Source organism: Bos taurus, chromosome 26 (genome assembly GCF_002263795.3).
Source record: "Bos taurus isolate L1 Dominette 01449 registration number 42190680 breed Hereford chromosome 26, ARS-UCD2.0, whole genome shotgun sequence".
Taxonomy (NCBI): Eukaryota; Metazoa; Chordata; class Mammalia; order Artiodactyla; family Bovidae; genus Bos; species Bos taurus.
Genome location: NC_037353.1, coordinates 51,884,298 through 51,905,741, shown reverse-complemented (window position 1 = coordinate 51,905,741; position 21,444 = coordinate 51,884,298). Strand labels below are relative to the sequence as shown.

Here is a 21,444-nt window from a genome sequence, read left to right as displayed (position 1 = left end):
CTCCTGCCCCATCCTATGCGAAGGCCCCTCGGGGTTGCAGACCCGTGCAGCCTGCTCCTGGACTCCAGCCTAAATGCTTCATCTTACAAACGGTGGGATCCCCTTTGTGGCCCCAGAATCCCACAGATCTTAAATAAGTCCCCGAAGCCCAGTGGCTGGTCAGGGAATCCACCTGGGAGGGAAGAGCCTTGCTGGCCGGGGTTGGGGGGGCGGCAGCTTGAGGTTCGTGTTTCACTCCCTCACTTGTCACTCACTCTCTCACTCACTGCCTCACTCGTTGACTCTCTCGCACACTCGCTCGCTCACTCACAAGCCGCCCTTCGGGGCAGAGGGCCCGGCTGGTGCTGCAGAGGAGGCTTCTCACTGAGTCCCGTCAGGGGTACCACTGTCGCCCCAACCTGGATCCACCAGAAGCTCGGGGGCAAACCGCTTCCTCTGCTGATGGGAGGCTGCCCTCTGGGTGAGGCCCTTTAATGAACACAGAAAGTGAAAGTGGAAGTCGCTCAGTTGTGTCCAGCTCTTTGCGACCCCATGGACCGTACAGTCCCTGGAATTCTCCAGGCCAGGATACTGGAGTGGGCAGCCATTCCCTTCTCCAGGGGATCTTCCCGACCCAGGGATCGGACCCAGAAAAGCACCACCAGACCACACCAGTGTGTTTGAGAGCTGTTCGAACTGATTCTCGGTGAGGGTCAGGTGACCCGTGGGATACTGTTAACTGATGGTGAGTGCCCCTCCCCCCGTTTGGCGAGGCCAGGTGCTCCCAGGTGGATGGGCAGCCCCGAGGCTGGCAGCTCTGATCTGTGAGCCGACACTCGGGAGCCAGAGCCAGACGCACGGCTGTCAGCTCCAGGAGCGGCCTCTGAGCCTCTGGGGATGAGCCAGTCCTTCAGCCAGCCAGGGGCCGGGTAGGCAGGCAGGAGGCGGGGGCGGGCGCGGCTCTCAGCAGGGCAGGCGGTGATAAACGGCTGCAAGGCCCCATGCTCACCTCCACAGGCTTCTCCCCACACTCCCGCCCCGGGGCTCAGTGGGGTCTTCCCACAGCTCAGCCCCTGCGGGATCCCAGTGAAGCAGTTCCAGGCAGGACGTGGCTGTCAGCCCTGGGGCTGGCGCTCCATCCAGCCACTGTGCATGTACACTCACCAGACACACGCGGGCACACATGTGCACACAGGTGCACACGTGCTCACGCACACACACACATGGGCACACACGCACACGTGTGCTCATGCACACCACACACACACATGGGCACACACGTGCTCATGCACACTCACCACACACGGGCACGTGGGTGCACACGTGCTCGTGCACACTCACACATGGGCACACATGCACACGTGTGCTCATGCACACTCACCACACACGGGCACGCGGGTGCACACGTGCTCATGCACACTACACATGGGCACACGGGTGCACACGAGCTCACGCACACACACGGGCACACATGCATGCGTGTGCTCATGCACACTCACCACACACACACGGGCACACACATGCTCATTCACATTCATCACGGGCACGCGGGTGCACACGTGCTCATGCACACTCACTACACACGGGCACGCGGGCACACACATACTCGTGCACACTCACCACACACACTCGGGCTCATGCACCCACTGACACATACACCAGGCACACACCTGAGTGCACGTCTTCGCACAGGGATACACATGTGGGGAGCTGCAGCCACGGGCACGCACACACAGGTGTGATCTGAGTGCATCACGGGGCTCCAGAATAAAAGTGAGTTCTGCGTGTGCCAAGTTCTCCCATTTTGTTCAGGTTTCGAGGGACCCCCAAAAGGACACCAGTCCCTGTCCCCAGCACGCTGCTTCTAAAGGGGGGTTGAGCCCCTGGTCCAGCTGGCTCACTCTGTCCAAACGGAGCCCAGACACGCGTGTCACTAGCCAGAGAAGCCTCAGTGGGGGAAGGGCGTCAGGAAGCCTGGGGCTGGGCTGGAAGGTCCCGACTGTGTGACCTTCTGGGGCACAGGCTCCGGGACGGCGTGGGTGGGGAGGGCGGAGGGTCTGCCCTGGGGGGTGGGGCAGGTGCAGAGGCTGAGCGCTGTGCTTTGGGGTCGCCCTGGTCGCCTTGACGGAACGGTCTCAGAACGAACCCACCCCCACATGGGCCGGACGTCCAGCTGAGATGATCCCAAGGCAGTAGGCATGGGGGGCATTCGCCAGCCCCTGCCGTGGCTGCCCTCTGCCAGGGCGCATCGGTGAGTGGAAGACATAGCAACTGCAGCTGCTCTTGGCTTGTGCCCCCGGCTCCCCTCCCCACCCCCAGGGACCCGGGCTGGCTGCTCACGTGACGTGATGCTCCCATGGTGTCTGTGCTCTGGGAGCCCCTTCCTGCCGGCTGAGCTCCCCCCAGTACCCCTGTCCCCCAGGGCCAACCCCCCAGCCCCACGGTGGACCAGCCCCTCGTCCTGAGGCTTGGGCTCCGACCTGTCCTGCTTGGCGCCCTGTGACCGTGGGCGAGCCACTCAGCCTCTCTGATCCCGTCACCTGTTCTCTGACTGTGAAGGACTCTTTCCTACAATATAGTAGGTTGGGTACCTAAAACTCCCCTCTACAAAATATTCATAATATGTATTCGTATGTTTTCACTGAGCTCTAATTACAGGAAAACGCGCAGAGCCGAAGGGCACAGCCGATGGGTTTTGACAAGTGTGTCCAAGCCTTGTGTCCGAGTCACCAAGACCCACCACCCCCCGTCCAGATTCAGCCTTTGCACTGTTCGGAGGCCTTTCCCCCCAACCCCCGCTCTGCTCCAGGCGGCCCCCCGCCACCCCCGAGGCACACGCGGGTGCTCTTTCTGTCACAACAGATTCGTTTTGCCTGCCCTTGAACTTACATAATCAGAGTCATACCTGACGTGCGCTTCTGAATCTGGCTCCTTCCATTCAGTGTGGGATTTGAGGGACTCATCCATCTTGTTCTGTATGGGTAGTTTGTTCTTTTTTTAAAAGAAAATTGCTGAGTGCTGTTCTATATTGTACGGATATAGCTCGATTTCCTTATCCAGTCTTCTGCACGTGGGCTCTTGGATCGTTTCCAGGATGCGGCTGTTAGGAATGAGGTTGCAGAGAGCGTCCCCATGCAGACATCTGCTTGGTTTCTTTTGGGCAGATATCGAGGAACGGGATCGCGTGGTGGCTCAGCCAGCGCACATTTTACCTGGTGAGGACGTGTGGGGAGTTTTCCACACGACCCACGGGGCTCCGTTCCCAGCAGAGCGTGTGGGGTTGGCTGTCCACGTCCGGGTGGCCCCTGCCATGTCGGTGCGTACTGGCTGTCCCGGTGGGAGGCGGTGCTGTCCTGTTGGGGGTAGTTTACGGCGCCTGGTGTCCAACAACGTCGCGCGTCCTTTCCTGGCTCGTTGAACTTTTGTACGCGCCCCTCTGTGAGGAGGACGTGGACGCGGACATCTGTCCACGTCTTCGCCTCCTTTTAAGTTGTGTGTTTGCCATTTTATTAGTGGTCTCCTAGTGTTCTTTATATAATCTGGTTACACATCCTTGGCTGGAAACGTGTTGCAAATACATCTCCTAGGTTTGACTTTTCATTTGCCTCGTGGTGACTTTTAAAGAGCACACATTTTAAATTTCAACGAAGCCAAAGTTATCCATTTTTTTTCTTTCATGGTTGGTGTTTTGGGCATTACCTCTGAGAAATCTTTGCCTGTCTTTAGGTCACACAAATATTATCCTATATTTTTTCCTAGAAGTTTTGTGCTCGGAACGTTTGTATCTGCGTCTGGAGTGCATCTAGAATTATTTGGGGGCGTTTCACAAGGCACATTAAAGTCCGTGTTTTTCCTGATGGCGGTTTGGCGGCTCTGGGTCCCTTTGCTGAAAGGCAGATGTTGCGCCTAGGCCTGCATTAGCGCTTTGGTCAAAGGCCGGTTGGCACGGGTGGTGCCAGCTGTTTCTGAGCAGCCTGTCCGTCTGTCCTCACACGAGCTGCACAGTCTTCAAACCAGATCCAGTGAGTCCTCTAAACGTGCTGTTTTTTTAACGAACTATATTGGCTTTGCTAGATTATTTATATTTCCAGATAAATCTCAGTACTTGCCTACTAGTTTCTATTTTAAAAGCCTGCTAGGGTTTGGACTGAAATTGCACTGATTCTACGGGTAAGCCTGGGGAGCAGGGATCCCATCACACTGTTCACCGCTCCCACCCTGGGGCAAAGGGCCCCCGTCCGCTGATTTAGCTCCTGTAATTCCTCTCAACAGTGATTCATTGCGTTGCATGTGTGAGTGCTGCGCATTTTTCTTCAGATATACTTCTGTGTATTTGATGCTTTTGCTGCTATTGTTAGTGCAATTTAAAAAGATCTCAGTGGTTCGTTACTATGTGTTAGGGATCTAATACCTTTTTGTAGACCTTGCACCTGTGGCCTCTTTTAATTCACTTACTGTTATAGCCCTAGAAGGGGTTTGTAGATTCCCTAAGACTTGTTCGGTAGACAGCTATGTCACCTGTGAATCAACACACCTTGACTTCTTCCTTTCGAATTTCCCTTAAACTCCTCATGTTGCTGGCTGGGGCGGGACCGTGTTGAGAGAAGTGGGGAGTGGCCAGCCTTGCCTTGCTCCCCAGCTGGGGAAGGTGTTCCCTTTGTCGCCATTCTGTGCGGTTCAGCTGCTGACCTTTTGCAGATGTCCTCTCAGTGGAGAAGTTCTGCTCTGTTCTAGCTTGCTGAGTGTCTTCATCAGGACTGGCTGTAGACTGTGTCAAATGCTGTTGTATGAGGCATGTTAACAGCTTTACTGAGCCATGACTGACTCACAGGAAACTGCACTTTCTGCATCTGTGGAGGTGATCGTATGTTTCCTTCTCTATTCTCTTAGTGCAGTGTGACTCAAAGCAATGGATTTTCAAAGTCAAACCAACCTTGCATTCCTGGCATAAACCTCAGTCGTGGTAGCTTCTGTTTTTCTATATTGCTGCTAACTTGCTGTTGTTTTATTAAGGAATTTTATATCTATGCTCATGAAGAATATTGGTCTTTAATTTTCTTTTCTTGTAATGTCTTTATCAGGTTTTGATATCAGAAAAATACTGGTCTCATGGAAAGAGTTAAGAAGTGCTCATTTTCTCTGTTTTCTGAATTAGGTTGTGTAAGATTGTGGTATGTTATTTCTTTCCTAAAAATTTGGTGGACTTCACTGCTAAAGTCACTGGGCTGGAGTTCTTCTTTTCATATGATAATTTTCAACTGTGAATGTATTATTTTAAAAAACAGATATAAGGCTGTTCAGATTGTATTTATTTTTGTGTTAGTCTGGTAAATTATGTATTTCAAGAAATTTTCTCATTTCATCTACATGGTGTAACTTGATGACATAAAGTTGTTCATGATCTTTGTATACTATCTTTTAAATGCCTGTAGGATCTATAATGACATCCTCTTTCTAAAATCTTTAATATTTGTGTTTTCTCTCTTTTTAAAAGATTTACTCTTCCAGAGGTTTCATGGGTTTATGAACCTTATAAAAGCAGCTCTTGGCTTTGTTGCAGTTCCTGAATTGTTTGTCTCCATTTAACTCATCTCCAGCATCTCTTGGCTCTGTTGCAGTTCCTGAATTGTTTGTCTCTATTTAACTCATCTCCATTCTTTACTAGTTTTTTCCTTTATTTTTTATATCCTTTCTTCTTATTTTGTTGTCTTCTTGTTTTGTTTTAAATTTATTTATTTTTGATTGAAGGATAATTGCTTTTCAGTATTGCATTGGTTTCTGCCATACATCAACATGAATCAGTCACAGATGCCCTGTTTTCTGATTTAAGAACTTAGAGCTTCTCCTGGAGGAGTAAATGGCAACCCATTCCAGTGTTCTTGCCTGGAGAATCCCATGGACAGAGGATCCTGGTGGGCTGCCGTCCATGGGATTGCAGAGTTGGAGACGACTAAGTGACTTACCACACACGCACTTAGAGCTATGAATTTCCCTCTTGCATCCATCAGCTGCCTCCTAAACATCTGATGTATTTTGCTTTTAAACTTGTGTGTCCTTGACAAAGTAGCCCCCAAATATATGAAGGACCTGCTGAGAAGAATCGATAAGCCCAACGTTGCAGTGGGAGATTTCAGGATATTTCTATCATTTTTAGGTCAAGGAGACACAAGTTGGCAAGGGAATCAAAGATCACAATTATGGTGAACACAACAGACACTTGTAGATTCTGCATCTAGTAACTGGAACATACGTATGTTTCTAAAACAGAAAAGGTGGGAGGGAGGTTCAAGAGGGAGGGGACATATGTATACCTATGGCTGATTCACGCTTATGTATGGCAGGAGCCAACACAATATTGTAAAACAATTATCCTACGACTAAAAATAGATAAATTAAAAGACAAACGAGAAGCTCCTGTAAAGCTCGTGCTAGCCCGTGTCTGGCTGCTTTCTCTCAGCAGGCGCCCCTGTGAGGCCCGGCTGAGGTGCTGGCTGCTGCCGCAGTCCGTTCTTTCCCTTCTGTCTGGAACTCTTTGTGCGAAAAGATCAGCGTCGTTGATCCTTTCTGCTGATGTTGGGCATCTGGGTACTCTCCAGTCTGTGACTCTTCTGGATTCCTTGTGCATGTGTATTGGTGAACAGAGGTGTGCGTTTCTGGGTGACGATTGGCTGGGCCGTAGGATCTTTTTATTTAATTTTTTAAATTTTTAATTGGAGGGTAATTGCTTTACAGTGTTGTGTTGGTTTCTTTCTTAAAAAACTCAATTGATTTTGGTTTGGGGGCTGTAGAATCTTATCCACTCAACTTTTCCAGCTACTGACCAACGGTTTTGGAGTATCGTGCAGTCGCAGCGCCGCCAGCGGTGCTGGGCACAGCCTGGCCAGCCTCTGTTTTGGCGGCCTCTTGTAGTTTCAGGCTCTGGTGGGTGGGTGGAGCCCCACCGCGGTTTGTTTCTGCATCCCTGCTGGCTGAAGCATGGAGCTCCGTTTCCTGTTGGTTGGGCTGGGCGTTAGGACATCCTCTTTCATGAGGTGCCTATTCAAGACTTTCGTGCGTTTTCTGTTGTTATCATCTTTTTCTTGTTGATCTGTGGGAGCTCTTCACATGTTCTGAATGCTGGGGATAAATGTATGGCAAGCACACTCCCCCTCGGAGGTGGACCTTGCTGCCCTGACGGGGACCTGTGACCAGCTGCTCCTGCCTGTGGTGCAGTTCCCGGCTGTGTGCACATGTGCGTTCACACCGATCAGTCTTGCATCTCAGGGTTTCATTTGCTGTGTGTCAGTTATGCCTCAGAAAAGCTTGTAAATACGTCGTCCGACAGCTGTGCAGCGTTTGTGTGGAGAAATGTGGCCCTAAGTAAGGGAAGGGTATGAGTATGGGAAGGATGCCAGCTTTCTCCAAACTGGCATCAGACTCACCGAATCCAAAGAACTCGACACACTGATTGAAAATGTTTGAGGAAGAGCATGGCCCTGGAGAAGAGGGGGCCTCAGCGAGGTGGACGTTAGCGGTCATCACCGAGTGGACGCTGAGGGTGTGAGCTGTCAGCGCGGGACAGCCAGCAGGCCTGGGGAGGACGCAGAGCCAGCCGGGACCCCAGGCCCACGTGGCCCTGGCTCAGTCGGCGGCAGGCTGGACGGGGGGCTCTGACCTCAGAGGCCTTCGGTGAGGAGCAGATAGCCTGAGAGATGGGCAGGCCAGGCGTGGGGCACATTGCATTGACCAGCTCGTCCCCCATCTCGGTTCCAACGTCCTGGCTGCAGCCTTGGGCTCCAGTGTGTGGGGACTGTCCACTCCCCAGCCTTCTGTCCCACCCCTGCTCTGTGCCCAGAAGCCCCACTTCTGTCCAATGGGCCAGGCCCGGCACCTGTGATGGGAGCTGAGTCCCCAGACAGCTGGACCGAGGAGGGGCCGGCCTGGGCTGCTGGAGGGTCGGCTCCCGTGTCTGCCCGGCGGCAGTGCTGGGCCAAGGAAATGGGTCACTGCCTCCAATCCTTTTCTGAAACGAGGCTGGATATAAATAAAATGCAGACTTGATGGATGAGGCTGGGGTTTTTATGAATTTTGTATCGTCTAATGTCAGGACAAGCTGCTGTAGCTCTACACGTGACTTACTTATCCTTCCATGGAGAGAGAATGGGGTTGAGGACTGTCCTGCCCCAACCCCCCCAGGGCGATTGCCCTGAATAGGCAACGCGGGCCTGTCCTGCGCAGATCCTGTGCCGTCGCGAGTCTCGTGTTCGATGACACCGATGTGTTAACCGAGATGAACTCCACATAAACTCTACCGTGTTAAACTGAATGAGTTGCAGCTTTTGGTGCGTTTCTGCCCGCCCGGAAGCTGCCCTGTCCCCTGCATTGTCCTGAGCCCAGCTGGCCGTTCCTTCTCAGGTGGGCCTTCAGGGTGTCTCTCTCCAGCTCAGCGCGTGGGGGCCTGCTGGTGTGTGGGCTGGGGGGCCTCTTCGTCAGGGGCCCCCGCCGCGACCTGCAACCTTCTCCTCCTGGCACCAGGGCCTGCCCACACTTCCTCCCTGAATCAGACTCGAAAGTGTGGTGATGTGCCTGGCTCTGAGCCTTGTGACCGTGCGCCCCGACCTCGTCCAGAAGCGGAACCATGGCAACTTCCGCGGCCTCTGTGGGGTGGGGACGACGGTTAACCGGCTGCCCGGTGCTGAGGGATCTGGTCAGGCAGGTGTGAGCCCGACACCTCCACTGAGGGGCGGCCCATGTGTGTCCTCCGGGAGGCCGGTTACATCCCTGCCCCGACGGAGAGCATGTGCAGGACTGCGCTCCCAGCTGGCCTGACCCCCCACACTGAGGAGCGGCCTGTGTGCATCCCCCGGGAGGCCAGTTACATCCCAGCCCCGATGGGAAACACATGTGCTACCAGCTGGCCCGGGCATCTGGGGAGCTGCAGGGGAGGCACCCAGGTGGGGTAAGGCTGGGCTCCCACCCACAGAGATGCAGTTTAGTGCTATATGAGTGGCACAGCCCGAGGTCCTGGGATGGGGGCCTTGGGGACCTGGGCTCGAGTGGCTGAGGGCACAGGTGGGTTTCTGCACACACAACCATACACGCATGTGTGTATAAGCATGCAAACACAATGCAGACACACACATGTGCACATACACACCTTCCTGGGCAGGCAGCCTGTGGCACCCCCACCCTGGCACCCTGGGCACTCGATTGCTCATGGATCCCCTGGAGCGCCCCGGCTCCGAAAATCCAGAAAAGAGTAAGTGCTGGTGAGGGTGTGGGGGACGGTGTGTGTGTGTGTGTGTGTGTGTGTGTGTGCGCACGCGCGCACTCAGTCGCTAAGTCGTGTCCGTCTCTTTGTGACCCCTTGGATTGTAGCCCATCAGGCTCCTCTGTCCATGGCATTCTCCAGGCAAGAACACTGGAGTGGGTTGCCATGCCCTCCTCCAGGGGATCTTCCTGATCCAGGGATCAATCCCGTGGCATCTTCTGTGCCTTCTGCATCGCAGGCAGATTCTTCACCGCTGAGCCACCCAGGAAGCCCGGGGGACAGTGTAACGGTTCCTAAAAAAGACTGAATCGCCGTTCAATCCAGCAGTTCCACTTCCGAGTGTTCATCCAGAGGGCTGAGAGCAGGCCTCAGAGAGGACCCTGCAGCCCTTGTCCACGTCGAGGAGACGTGGAGGCAGCCTGGTGTCCCCCGGGTGCAGAGATAGGCCGTGGGCTCTCCATGCCCTGGAGTATCCCTCGGCCCCAAGAAGGAAGCCCATTCTGGCACGTGGACCTGGAGGACAGAGGCTGGGCGGTGAGCCCCGCGGCAGAGCCATAGGCCTGTGTCCGTGTTCCCGGCACTGCTGCTCGGAGGCACCTGGGGCCTCGCTGCCCCTCGTTTCAGTTCCAGCCCTCGGTCCACCTGTCCTCCGTGGGGAAGGCGGCAGGGCCTCGGCCGGGAGCCCGAGGCTGCAGATGGAAAGATGAGGGCAGATGAGCGTTTTCCAGCCCCTGAGCCGAGACCGGCATCTCGCCACGTGCGGGCCTCAATCTCTTGCCAGGCCCTTCCCGTGTCCCCAGCCGTCAGGACCGTCTCCTTTTCCGTCCAGGGGCCGGCTCCCTGCACGCAGCCCAGGGCCTGCTGTGCCGCCCGGGGTGCAGGTCCTGCTCTGATCACATGTCCCGCCAGGCCCGCTCTCAGGGGTTGGGGCTGGGCTGGTGCGGATGCAGGCCTGGGGGGCTGCCTGTTCCCATGGTGCCTGGCTCTGACCCTCTCCCAGCGGTCTGCGCCCTGGCCCAGATTCTCTTCCTAGAGGACCCAGTGCTGTACTGCCAGAATTGGCCCTCAGCACGCAGGAGGCACACTCCCCAGAATCCACTCACGTGTGCTGGGGTCTCCCACCGTGCTGAGGAGGGCGGGGTGCCCAGAAGGCGGGGCGGGGTCGTGTCAGGACAGGGTTGGAGTTCTGTGCTGGGCAGACCTGCCTTGGGGCTCGGGGTTCTGTTTGGGCTCCTCCTCCCCTCCCCTGCCCCCACCCCCAGCTAAGCCAGGGCGCCTCTCCCAGAACCCGGGGCCTTGGTGCTCTCCCGTCTGTCTGCACGTCTGGTCTGCGGGCCCTGGGCAGCTTTCATGGCTGGTGAGGGGGCCCGGAGTCCTGTCCTACTGGCACCGGGTGAACCCAGCTGATGGAGGCAGCCAGAGATGGGCCTTGGGCTGCAGGACCCCCTGGGTGGCCCGGGGGTGGCACCGCTGCCCAGTCTCGACAAGTGGAGAGCCTGTCCGCCCCAGGCGACCTCCCTGTGGCCCCGAGGAGCTGGGCCCAGCGGTGGAGACACTGTATTGATCCAACTGTCGGCTTAATCACTAATTCATGACAGTTCCGGGGCTCTGGAGACGCTGCTGTCAGGCGCTGGAACGCGCTTCAGACTCTGGAATGGGATGGGAGCCAGGATAAAGAGGGGGGCCTCTGCAAGGGTCCCCGAGGCCCTGGGTGGGCAGTGTGGCCTCGGCCACCTGCTGGTCCCCAGCCAGCCATGCGGCCTCCCGCCCCCGGACCCCAGGCGCAGACTATTCCGGAACCTGGGCCCCCAGAGGCCTGCACTCTGCCTCCTGGCAGCTGCCACATCCTGGCGTGTCTGTCTCTCAGAGGGACGGGGTGAGGGCATGCCCCTGCCTTCCGGCTGGGCGCCAGGCTGGCGGGAGAGGCGCAGTGGGGGAAGGCACGGGGCTCTGGGTGCCCCACCCCCACCAGACGGGCTGGGGGCCATGGGTGGACACTGAGGCCCAGAGTGGGCAATGAGTGCTCCGAGGGGCCTGCAGGGGCTTCCGGGAGAAGGGCCTGAGGGTGCAGGTGGGCCGGGCCCCTTGGGTGCAGGAGTGTCTCAGATGGACGGATGCGCTGGCCTTGGTGTGGGGGTTGCCGGGAAGATGGCCCCCACCCCGACAAGGGGCAGAGCCAGGGCCCGGGGGCTGCGGGAGGGGTGCTCGGGCTCAGAGGAGGCCTGTCCCCCGTCCAGGGGCCTGCCCGTGCCTCCCGGGGCAGGACAGTGGAGGGGATGGGGCTGCCTGATGGGTCCTCCCCCTCTGGTGGGCGGTGCATGCACTGCTTGGCGGTCGCCCGGTGCCCAGGAGCGGCCTGAGGGTGCCCTCCCCGCTTCTCGGGAACCTGGTGTGCCGGCCAGAGCGCACACGATTCCGTTCTTCGCCCTTCACCTTCTCGTCCAGGGGTCTCCGAACATCCTCAGGGCCCAAGGAAGCCCCTGGTCACAGGGCCTCCTGCTAAGTGGGGCGGGCAGCGGAGAACCGAATCCTTCTCGTCCTGGGTCCCTCAGAGATGCTCAGGAATGCCCGCCCCACACCCTGTTGCTCTGAGAAGTAAACATGATGTTGACCGTGGGGCCCCAAGGACGGCCTGCTCCTGGCCCCTGTGTCTCGGTTCCCGCAGACCTTCAGCGGGGTGGACGAGTGGTGATGAGCAGGTCAGGGCCTCGGCATGTCTGTGAGGCGCCAGTCTGCTGACCAGGCCCCTGCGTGTGCCTGTGTCCATCACAGGAGGGCTGGCTGGGCACCCCAGGAGGTGGAGTGGGCACCCTGGGAGGCTGGCCGGGCACCCCGGCAGGCAGGGTGGGCGCCCCGGTAGGCAAGGTGGGCGCCCTGGGAGGCAGAGTGTGTGTCCTGGGAGGCTGGCCGGGCGTCCCAGGAGGCGGGGTGGGTGACCCGGGAGGCTGGCCGGGTGCCCTGGGAGGCGGGGTGGGCGCCTCGGTAGGCAAGGTGGGCGCCCCAGGAGGCAGGGTGGGTGCCCCGGGAGGCTGGCCGGGCGCCCCAGGAGGCAAGGTGGGCGCCCCAGGCGGTGGGGTAGGCCTGGGCCCGGGTGTGTGGCCAGACGGGAACCACTCTGTGGCCACACAGGTCTGCGGGCCTCGGAAGCGTTGGGTGATTTTCTCTGACGGGTTTTCTGGGTCAGCTCAGTCACCTTGGGCATGAATGTCCATGACACGTGACATGTGGTTTGTGACCACCCTTCCCACGTGATCCCCGCTTTGGGGTGGGTTCTCTCGAGGCCAAGAATGCTCTGAGGGCCTAGGTGGCCAGGGGAGGTGGGCTGGCCTGGATTCCGGGCCTGCCCCCCGGACGCAGCTGCTACGCTGTCTTGGACCACGGGGGGCAGGAGGCGGGGGCAGGGGCCGTGAGCCGGGCTGCCCCCCAGGCCTTGGGGAGTGTCCACCCCCGGGCTCCCGCATCCTTCCTGGTAGCCACGGTGGTGACTCACGACTCAGCCGTCTATTTTTACTCTGCCTTGCCTTCCTCGCTGGAGGCAGCTTTGTCTGTTTTAAGAAAAGCCCCAGCCTGTGGGAGCAGTGCGGTCTGCACCTGGAATCGGAGGGAACCCTGCGTGCTGCATCCATGGCTTGTCGGGAGGGGCCTCGGCCCCATGGGGGTGGGTGCTGACCCGGGTGCTGAACCCTGACAGTGGTCGGTGCCAGGGCGTCCCATTCTCGTGTGGAAAAGAAAGCTGGGCCAGGCGTGCACGAAGCGCTAATGGCTTTATTGTGGGGAAAAAGTGTTCAGACGTTACTGGCCTTCTTGCTTCGGGTCTGGTGGTTCCTGCCCAAGAGGCAGCTTTTGACTTTCTCTGCTGCTTCGCTGGGTATTTGGGGGGCCGCTGCCCCTCTCCTCCCTACCCTCGTCTGCCCGAAGCCTTCCCCTCCTGGCCACCAGCGGGACCGACGGTGCAGGCTGAGGGCGACAGGGCCAGGCCCCCTGTGTCCGGGTGGTACAGGGACAGTAATAAGTCTCCCTGGACACAGGGCTGTCCGAGCGTCGACCCCGCTTCCAGAAAGGAGCTCCTTGCGTTTTCCTGGGGATGGTGGTCTCCTGGGGAAGACCTCAGACGAGAAACACCCCACCTGGGAACGTGGCTGAGGACCCCGTGGGGAACAGAGCTCTGTCTGGGCCCCTGGGCTTTAGTGCTGAGACGGTAATAAGGAAAGTGGCCCATGACCCCGGGGCTCAGGCGGTGATGGTGGCCCAAGCAGGGCCCGCAGAGAGGATGCTGTGGGTCCCTGCGAGGCCGTGGGTGCTGCTGGGAGCTGTTGGCACCAGGACCCTTGTGGAACAGAATCAAAACCTCCTTCCTCTCATGCTTAGTTGGCTGGGTCAAAATGGCCTATTTTCATAGCAACCGCTGTGCTTCCGATGGCCAGCTCAGCACATGAAAGCCCTCCTTGAAGAATGAGTGTTCTCAAAACCCTTGTTTTAAAATATTTATCCACCTCAAGAGGAGTCTGTGCCCGTGTGGCCGCGGGGCCCCCTGGTGTCCTTGCGGGCCCGAGCAGACACGTGCAGGACTCAGGTTCCCGGCAGAGATGGGTCAAGGTCAGACAGGACTGCTGGGGCCTCTTACGGGCGCTGTGAGCCGGGAGGTGTCGGACGCAGGGACAAGTGTGCTGAGCGTCCCGGCAACGCCCCTCCCCCTGGAGCCTTGTTCCTCTGCTCCTTGGCACCAGGGCCCCCAGCGCCTCCCTGGGCCGCAGGGCCCTGCCCAGCAGTGGCCGGAAAGTCGGGAGGAAAGTGGACACGGTGTGCCCCACCTCCTCTCTGCCCTGGGACCCCCGCCTCTGTGCACATACACGTTCCTCTGTTGGCCTCGGGGGTCCAGCAGCCCCAGCCCCCTCCTCTGGTTGGTTCAGCGCTGGGGGACTTGACCTGCGTTTTCAGGGTGCCCTCCGTGACCTGGTGTGAGCGATGCGGCTCTCACTGCATCCTCCGGATTGCAGCCTCGCTGTCGCAGACCCACCCCCTCTGTTGTGACAGGTCCCCGGCAGGGGTCTCCTTAGTTCCGCTGTCACCGAAGGCCCGAAGGAGAGCCAGAGGTGGGCTGAGGAGAGCCAGAGGTGGGCTGAAAGCCTCACCCTGGCACCGGGCAGGGGTGGGGGGCTCACGGGGCGTGCCGTCCTGCCCAGAGTGGGTCCAGAGGCTGCTGTGTTGCCAAAGCCAGCCTGGGTGCGGGAGGGGCCCAAAGCAGCCTCTGGGTCTCAGGTTCTCAGGGGGCTGTGAGGCAGGGTCTGGGGATGGGTGGGAGCCTCCTGTGTGGTGGCCCTGTGGGTGGGCAGGGGCAGACCAGGTATGGGTGTCAGGGTGGAGCCGTGGTCCATGGGTCCCCGGAGCCCCGGTCACTGGAGCTCAGAGTGACCCTGGTCAGTGGGTGGGCTTGAGGCTCACCTGGAGGGGTCCAGGCCAGCCCCACCTTGGACCACCTTCAGGGACAATCCCTGCTCGTGGCTTCTGGTCTGATGCCGTGTGCGCCTGCCAGGCACTGGGCCTGCCCCGGAACTCAGACCCAGCGCTCCTGAGACGCCTGGCAGCCACACCCAGGCTCCCTTCCCCCACTTCTAATGGGCAGCTGTCCTCATCGTCCGCCACGCGGTCTGCGGTCTGGGATCTGCAGCCATCCTGCTGGTGTCTCAGGAAGCAGGGAGAGCTGTGTCAAAACCACAGGCTGGCACTACTGACTGCCCGGTGCAGACCACAGGCCGGGGGGGCCAGGCCAGCTCCCGGAGCGCTCGGCCTGCCCCACGGCCTGGCTCGGTGCTCGGGGCCTCTGACGTCTCTGCCGACCCACCCACTCAGCCCCGCGAGGAGCCCCCTTACGGGCAGGCACGGGGCTGCCCTGTGCTTCTGGCTTCTTCCTTAATGCAGCTTCATTCCCATTTTCTTCTGCGGGAAACACGAAAGTCTGGGATTCGTGGTTTTCTCTAAAAGCGACGATTTGTTTGCTGAGCACCTTGCCAGCTCATGACTCAGAGGCACCCGTGCTCGGGGCTCTGCTGGGGCCGTGGGCAGCAGGGCACGCAGCGCCCAGGGAGGGAGGCACCACTGTCTGCCCCGGGCCCCTGTCTGGGCGGCCTGGCCCGTGCACAGGGGACGTGCTCCATAGACTCGGCGGTGGTTCCTGCAGTGGACACGGACACGGCCCCGTCCTCTGCTCTGTGCAGAAGCAGCCAAGCTGTGCTGACCGCGGGCACACGGGCGAGTGAGGAAGGAGCCGGGGGTATTCAGGCGGCAACTGGCCGGATCCAGGAGCGGACTGGGCAGGCGGGTGGGGGGCTGGGCCCTGAGCCCCGCAGACCCATTCCCCAGCTGCTCGGTGCCCCGCCCCGTGCCCCGACGCCCCACCCTCTCCCCCGCTGCCCACGGGGACCTCCTTAGATCCCGAGGTCCCGCGGGTGCCCGGGTCAGAGGGCAGTCCCGAGATGGCTGAGGGACACTGTCCCTGTGAGGACCAGGTCTCCCGCGCCTGCCTCACGGGGCGTGAGAGCTGTGCAGTGTTCCCGGGTCTGGCCGGTGCCGGCCTGCAGGCTTGGAAGGGCTTCTCGTGGACGGGCCTGTGCACAGGAGAGCGTGTCTCAGGAGGCCGTGACAGTTATAAACACTGGACTCTCCCTGGGGCTAGGGGCTCTCTGTCAGACTCCATGGAGAAAGTCCACGGAAGTGAGGCCTTGAGGGGTCTCTCTTAGACAGTGGGCAGCTCTGTTACCATCCCGGGGCCCTTACAAGCTCTCCTCGAGCTGGTCCGGAGACACCTGCGGGGCACAGCCCCCGAGGCTGCGGGAGGGGTGACTGAGGGTCTTTGGGGGTTTGCGGTGCCTCTTGCTGGGGGCTGCTCTGGATGCCGTGTGCTCTGATCATGTCCCGTCTGTGGGCAGCGTGGCCTGGCCTCCCCCTACAGTGCGCCCAGGAGCAGGTGCTGCCTGGCCCCGGGGCCCCCTCTCTGCCTTGGCTCAGGCCCCCCCTGCAGCACCATGGCTGACCTGACTCCTCTTAGGGTGAGGTGGACTGCTGGGTGCCTGCAGGGGCGCCTTGCAGTGTTGGGGGGCTCCCTGAATTGTGGGGGAATCCCCAGAGTGTCAGGGGCTCCCTGCAGTGTTGGGGTCTCTCTGCAGTGTTGGGGGTCTCCTTGCAGTGTGGGGGCTCCCTGCAGTGTGGGGGCTCCCTGCAGTGTGGGGGCTCCCTGCAGCGTGGGGGCCTGGTGGGCACCGGTCTTGCCGCCCCCTCACCTGGCACCCCTCTGCTCTCTCTGCAGTGAACCTGGACCACTTCCAGATCCTGCGTGCCATCGGGAAGGGCAGCTTCGGCAAGGTAAGGCTGAGGGCGGGGCCGGCCTGGACGCGTGTGGGCGAGGCCAGCCGCCTGGGTCTGGTGGAGCGTGTGGGTATGCTTCCCGCAGGGCAGGCCAGCGATGCTAGGGGCCTCGGGTGGGCTGCCCCTGAGCCCGCCACCGCTAGGCTCTCCTGGCCCAGGTCTCTGGGTTCCTGTAGCTCGGCCGGGAGCTGGGGGTGCAGATGGCACATCCCTGGGCTCTTCTGGGGCTGAGATCCTGAGGCCACTTGCCCTTCACATGAGCCCCGTTCTACAGCAGCAGCAGAGCGGCTTGAGCCCAGGAGGGACGTGCTTGAGAAGCCGCTCCGTGGGGGCCGGCCCCCTGTGTCTGGAGCCCAGAGGCCAGGCCTGTGCTGGGCCATCCCTCCAGGCGGGCAGGGGCAGGACCCAGGTGGCGGCCACGCAGCCCTGCCCCACACTGGCCGCTCGAGCCCGTTCTCCACTTTCTCGTGGCCGGATCCAAGCTCCTGATTGCAGCCTTATCCTGCCCGGAGATCGGGGGTAATTATAACTCCAAGAGGCTGAACAAGCCTCTGCAAAGGTTAGAATTAGCTCTCGGGACTCTGCCTGACGGGCCTGTTGTAAATGAGTCACTTCTGAAAGGACAGTTGCTTTTCGGCTCCGAGGCTGAGGCTCCGTGTCTCAGCCCAGGAGGCTCGTGCCAGCACCGCGATGCCCTTGCCCACCCCCCGGCCCCACGTCACACCCAGTGCTGCCTCAGGTTATGGGCTGGGGGGATCGTAAGCCAGAGAAATGAGCCCCTCGGCACAGAGGCCCTGGAGTGCTCCGTGCGTTACGAGGCAAGGACTGCTACTGTCTCTGGGGCCAGGACCCAACTGGTGGACCCTGGCCTTCTGTCAGTTGTGCAGAGATGGTTGATCCAAAAGATGAGGTTCTTGGTTGGTGAGTGTGTCAGACTTTGATGGCACCTGGGACAGTCTCTGCCACCTGGCCTCTCCCAACGGAGAATGGGGGTGTGGGAGGTGGAGCCTAGAGGAAGCTGCCTCCTCCACTAGGGGGAAGGTAAGACGTCAGCCAAGACCAGGTTTGGGAGGGATGGCTTCGGGATCAACCAGGTGTTCCCAAAGCGGGCCTGGGAAGGAGACTGGGGACCCTCAGGGCAAAGACTGGCCAGGGGAGGTGAGGCTGGTGAGGCTGGTGGGCCTGGCGCTGTGCCGTCCTCACCCCCCACCCCCAGGCTGGGCCCTCTGCACCCCTGCCCGGCGATGGTCCTCCCGCCTCACGAGCACAGCGGGCTGCCCTTCTGCCCGCAGTCTCCGCCGGCCCCAGGATTCTGGCTCCTCCAGCCAGGTCTTGGCTTTGAAAAGCCGGGTCCCAGAGATGGATCTGTGTGCAGTGGAGAGACAGGAGGGTCCAGAGACGGGGCTGGCATGGGGTGACAGGAGGGCTCAGAGACGGGGCTGCCGTGGGGTAACTAGAGGAAGCGTGGGGTCCTGCCAGGCTTTTATCTCAGATGCAAGTCACTGTGTAATTCTAGGGGAGCTTCCTGCTTCCTAATTGGGCCCCCAGTCAGGCCTCCAGGGGTCCCTGGGCCGTGGGGCCAGGTGCCAGGGTGTGTGTGGAACGTGGGCTCTGGTCCCTCCGCTTCTTCCCGTGGCTGGGGCGGTGTCCCCGCCAGCAGAGGGGGTGAGGCCTTGGAGTCTGCTTCCGTGTGCAGGCAGGGCCGCGTGTGCTGCTGTCTGCGCGTGGCCTTGTTTCAGAGGGTGTGCGAGGGCTCAGGCGTGCCCGGACGCCCAGTGAAGACTGGCCTTAGAGACTGCTGGGAGCCACCTTCAACCCAGCGGGTGTGAAGGGCAGCCGCCCCGACGCACCCCCACACCCCCGATGGATGCAGGCACAGGGGCTGGCGTGTCGTGTGACCTGTCTGTCCCCGGCGAGGTGGCTGTTCACCTCATGGCGGCTCCACCTTTAGGGGAGAGTGCCTGGAGATGGATTATCCAAACTCGCTGTATCCAGTCCTGAGGGCAAGACTGGACGTCGTGTCTGGTTTTGCTTCCAGTCTTTTCCGACAGTAAGTTACCCGTCACATAAAAGGTGCCGCCGAGCCGTGTTTAAGTGCCAGCTCAGTGGCATTAAGCGCCTCCCTTCTGTCTTGTGGCCGTCAGCCCGTCACCCCTGGGCTCTCTGCATCCGGTCCAACTGAACCTCCGCACCCTGTTAACAAACCCCGTCCTCCCCCAAGCTCCAAGTCCTCGGAGAAATCGTCTCCCAGGATAGAGGGCCTTGTTTTCCGAGGCAGAATGGAAGCCGTGAGTGGTGAGAGCCCAGCCCGCGCTGGCATGGGGGTGGACAGGGCTCTGTTGCTGGGTCTTCCGGGTCATCTTGGCCACCCAGCTGCACGAGGAAGCTGGCCTTCCTCAGAGCAGAGAGGCCGGGCGGGAGCGTTCAGCTCCAGGCCCCCATGCGGCGCTGGGTGTGGGGGCTCCCCCGGCCGTGCCAGCAGTGGGCCTCGGGGGGTCGGGTGAGCACCGCGGTGCAGCTGGGCCGTGGGCCTGCGTGGGCCACCTTGGTGTCCGTACATGAAATCTCAGACTGCAAGGGACACCTCGGTCCAGAGAGCTGAGAGGGGGTGAGCAGACGAGTGAGTGTCCTCGGTGCGGGTGGGTGGGGCTGGCGGGCCCCCCGGGAGGCTGGGCCCGCTCATGGTCTCTGCCCTCCCGGGCCCGCTCTCCCTGGCTTGGCTCAAAGTGACCTCCAGGCAGTTGTGGGGGACCCTGGGGGTCAAACCTCTGCCTCTGGGGGCCCCAGGGAGTCCGAGCATGGCCGGGCTTAGCCAGCTGCCACCTCGAGCAGGTGTTTGGGAAACCACCATGTTAAAGAAGTAGTTGTTACGAATGGTAAACCATCAGCATATTACTTTTTTGTCTACAAAGGTTGGTCCCCCCCAAAAGCAGAGATGTCCATTGGGCTGGCCTGCGTGTGGATGCCCCAGCCCTACCTCCCCTCCTGCTCCCCGCCCCTCCTCCCGTCCCAGCCTGGCCTGGCCTGCGGCTGCCCTGGGGAACCTCAGACCACCCCTGGCTCAGGGGTGGGAACACCAGCCCCATGGACCAGGCTGCAGACACCAGACTGCCGCCTCTGCCCGCCCGCCCACTGGGGCTGGCGTGTGGGGTCTTCTCCACCTCTGCCCCAGCTTCTGGGTCTGGCTTATTAAACACCAAACTCCCAGAGGCCTGTTTCTGTGGGATTGGCTGTGGCTTCGTCTCTGCTGAGCTCACGAACACCAGGGTAGCTCCAGCCTCAGGACTGGGGAGTCCTGTGGGTGATGGAGGAAGGGCCCCTCATCCTCTGCTGGGGAGCCCCCTGCCCCCCACCAAGGTGAGCTCTCCCCAGTACCCTGGATTCGTCCTCGTAAGGACCCCACCCTCAGGCTAAAGCAAGGCCACCCTCAGATTTCTTTCTTCTAAACATGCCCCTCCTCACCCTTCCAGCTGGGGGCCCACTGGGATTCAGTCCTTGGCTCTGAGAAGCCCCCAGCCCCTACCTGTCACTGGATCGAGAACCCCCCGCCCCACCCTGGGGCCCTAAACTGCCGTGGGCACAGCTGTCAGGAAGCTCCGCTGCCCTGCCCACCTCAGCATGTGGACGGTGCCCAGTGGGGCCTGAAGGAGAGCCCTGGGCTTTCCAGGGTGGCCGCTGACCCCTGGGGCCTCATGGCAGCTCCGCTTCCCTGGAGGATGGACCGCTTCCCCTCCTTGACCCCTCCAGCTGCCCTGGGGCCCAACTCAGGAGCTGTGGCCTCTGTGCTCTGGTCCCCTGGAGTCCCCGCCGTGCTCTGGTCCCCTGGAGTCCCCGCCGGTCTGTGTGTCCCCCGCCTGGACACCTGTCTCCCTATCTCGGCCCAGGTGAGCCTGACATGTGGCCGGACTCCAAGCCCCTCTGTTCCTGGCTGCCCTGTTTTCCACACATTGGCCGTGGGCCCCTGACCCAGGACTTATGGGGCTCCCGTGGGGAGGGGCCTGGGAGGAAGGGTCTGCCTGCCCGAGGCCAGGCCCTGCCTCCTTCTGGGGCCGTTGGGGAACCTGGAAGGGCCCAGTCCAGCCTTCAAGCTGCATCCAGGCTCCAGCTGCCCAGAGCAGAGCCCGTACTCAGTGGCTGCCAGGAAGTAGGCTTCTTTTCAAGTGTGACAGGCGTAAGCTACCCCCATAAGCCTGGGCCTCCCCACTTCTGTCCAATTGAATGACCTGGCTGCAGTTTACTCCAAGGCAGATCATTTAAGGTGGAATAATTAAGACTTGGAAAAAATCGATCTGTTTTTCTGTGGGTGTTGGTGATGGCCCAGCCTTCAAATGTGTCTCTGCCCGTGTTGTGTGTCTGTGTGTGTGTGTGTCTCTGTGTGTGCCTGTGTGTGTACATGTGTGTGCCTGTGCACATGTGTGTACCTGTCTGTGTGTGTCTCTATGTGTGTCTGTGTGTCTATGTGTCTGTGTGTGTGCCTGTGTGTGTCTGTGTGTGTGTGTGTCTGTGTCTGCCTCTGTGTGTATGGGTGTGTGCCTGTGTGTACATGTGTGTACGTGTCTGAGTGTATCTCTATGAGTGTCTGTGTGTGTGCCTGTGTGTGACATGTGTGTCTGTGTGTACGTGCGTGCCTGTGTGCGCATGTGTGTACATGTGTACGTGTCTGTGTGTGTTGCTGTGTGTACATGTATGTATGTGTGTACCTGTGTGTCTGTACCTGTGTGTGCTTGCGTGTGTACATGTGTGTCTCTGTGTGTACATGTGTGTGTCTGTGTGTACCTGCTTGTGTGTACGTGTGTGTCTCTGTGTGTACATGTGTGTCTGTGTGTCTCTGTGTGTGCCTGCGTGTGTGTACA

At 59.9% G+C, this 21,444-nt stretch overlaps 1 protein-coding gene across 2 annotated transcripts in view; it reads left to right on the top strand.

Annotated features, from left to right (window-relative positions):
• Positions 1–21,444, top strand: part of STK32C (serine/threonine kinase 32C) — a 72,649-nt gene that overhangs the window by 21,923 nt on the left and 29,282 nt on the right. The window contains exons 1-2 of one of the 2 annotated variants that reach the window (XM_059882144.1): positions 3,172–3,194; positions 16,533–16,588. Coding sequence is in view for 1 of the 2 variants with exons in the window: in XM_015460807.3 (XP_015316293.2) it covers positions 16,533–16,588 (56 nt within the window). In the remaining variant the exon portion in view is untranslated. Of the gene's footprint in view, positions 1–3,171; positions 3,195–16,532; positions 16,589–21,444 lie in introns of those variants that run through there. The other variant, XM_015460807.3, reaches the window with a different exon arrangement.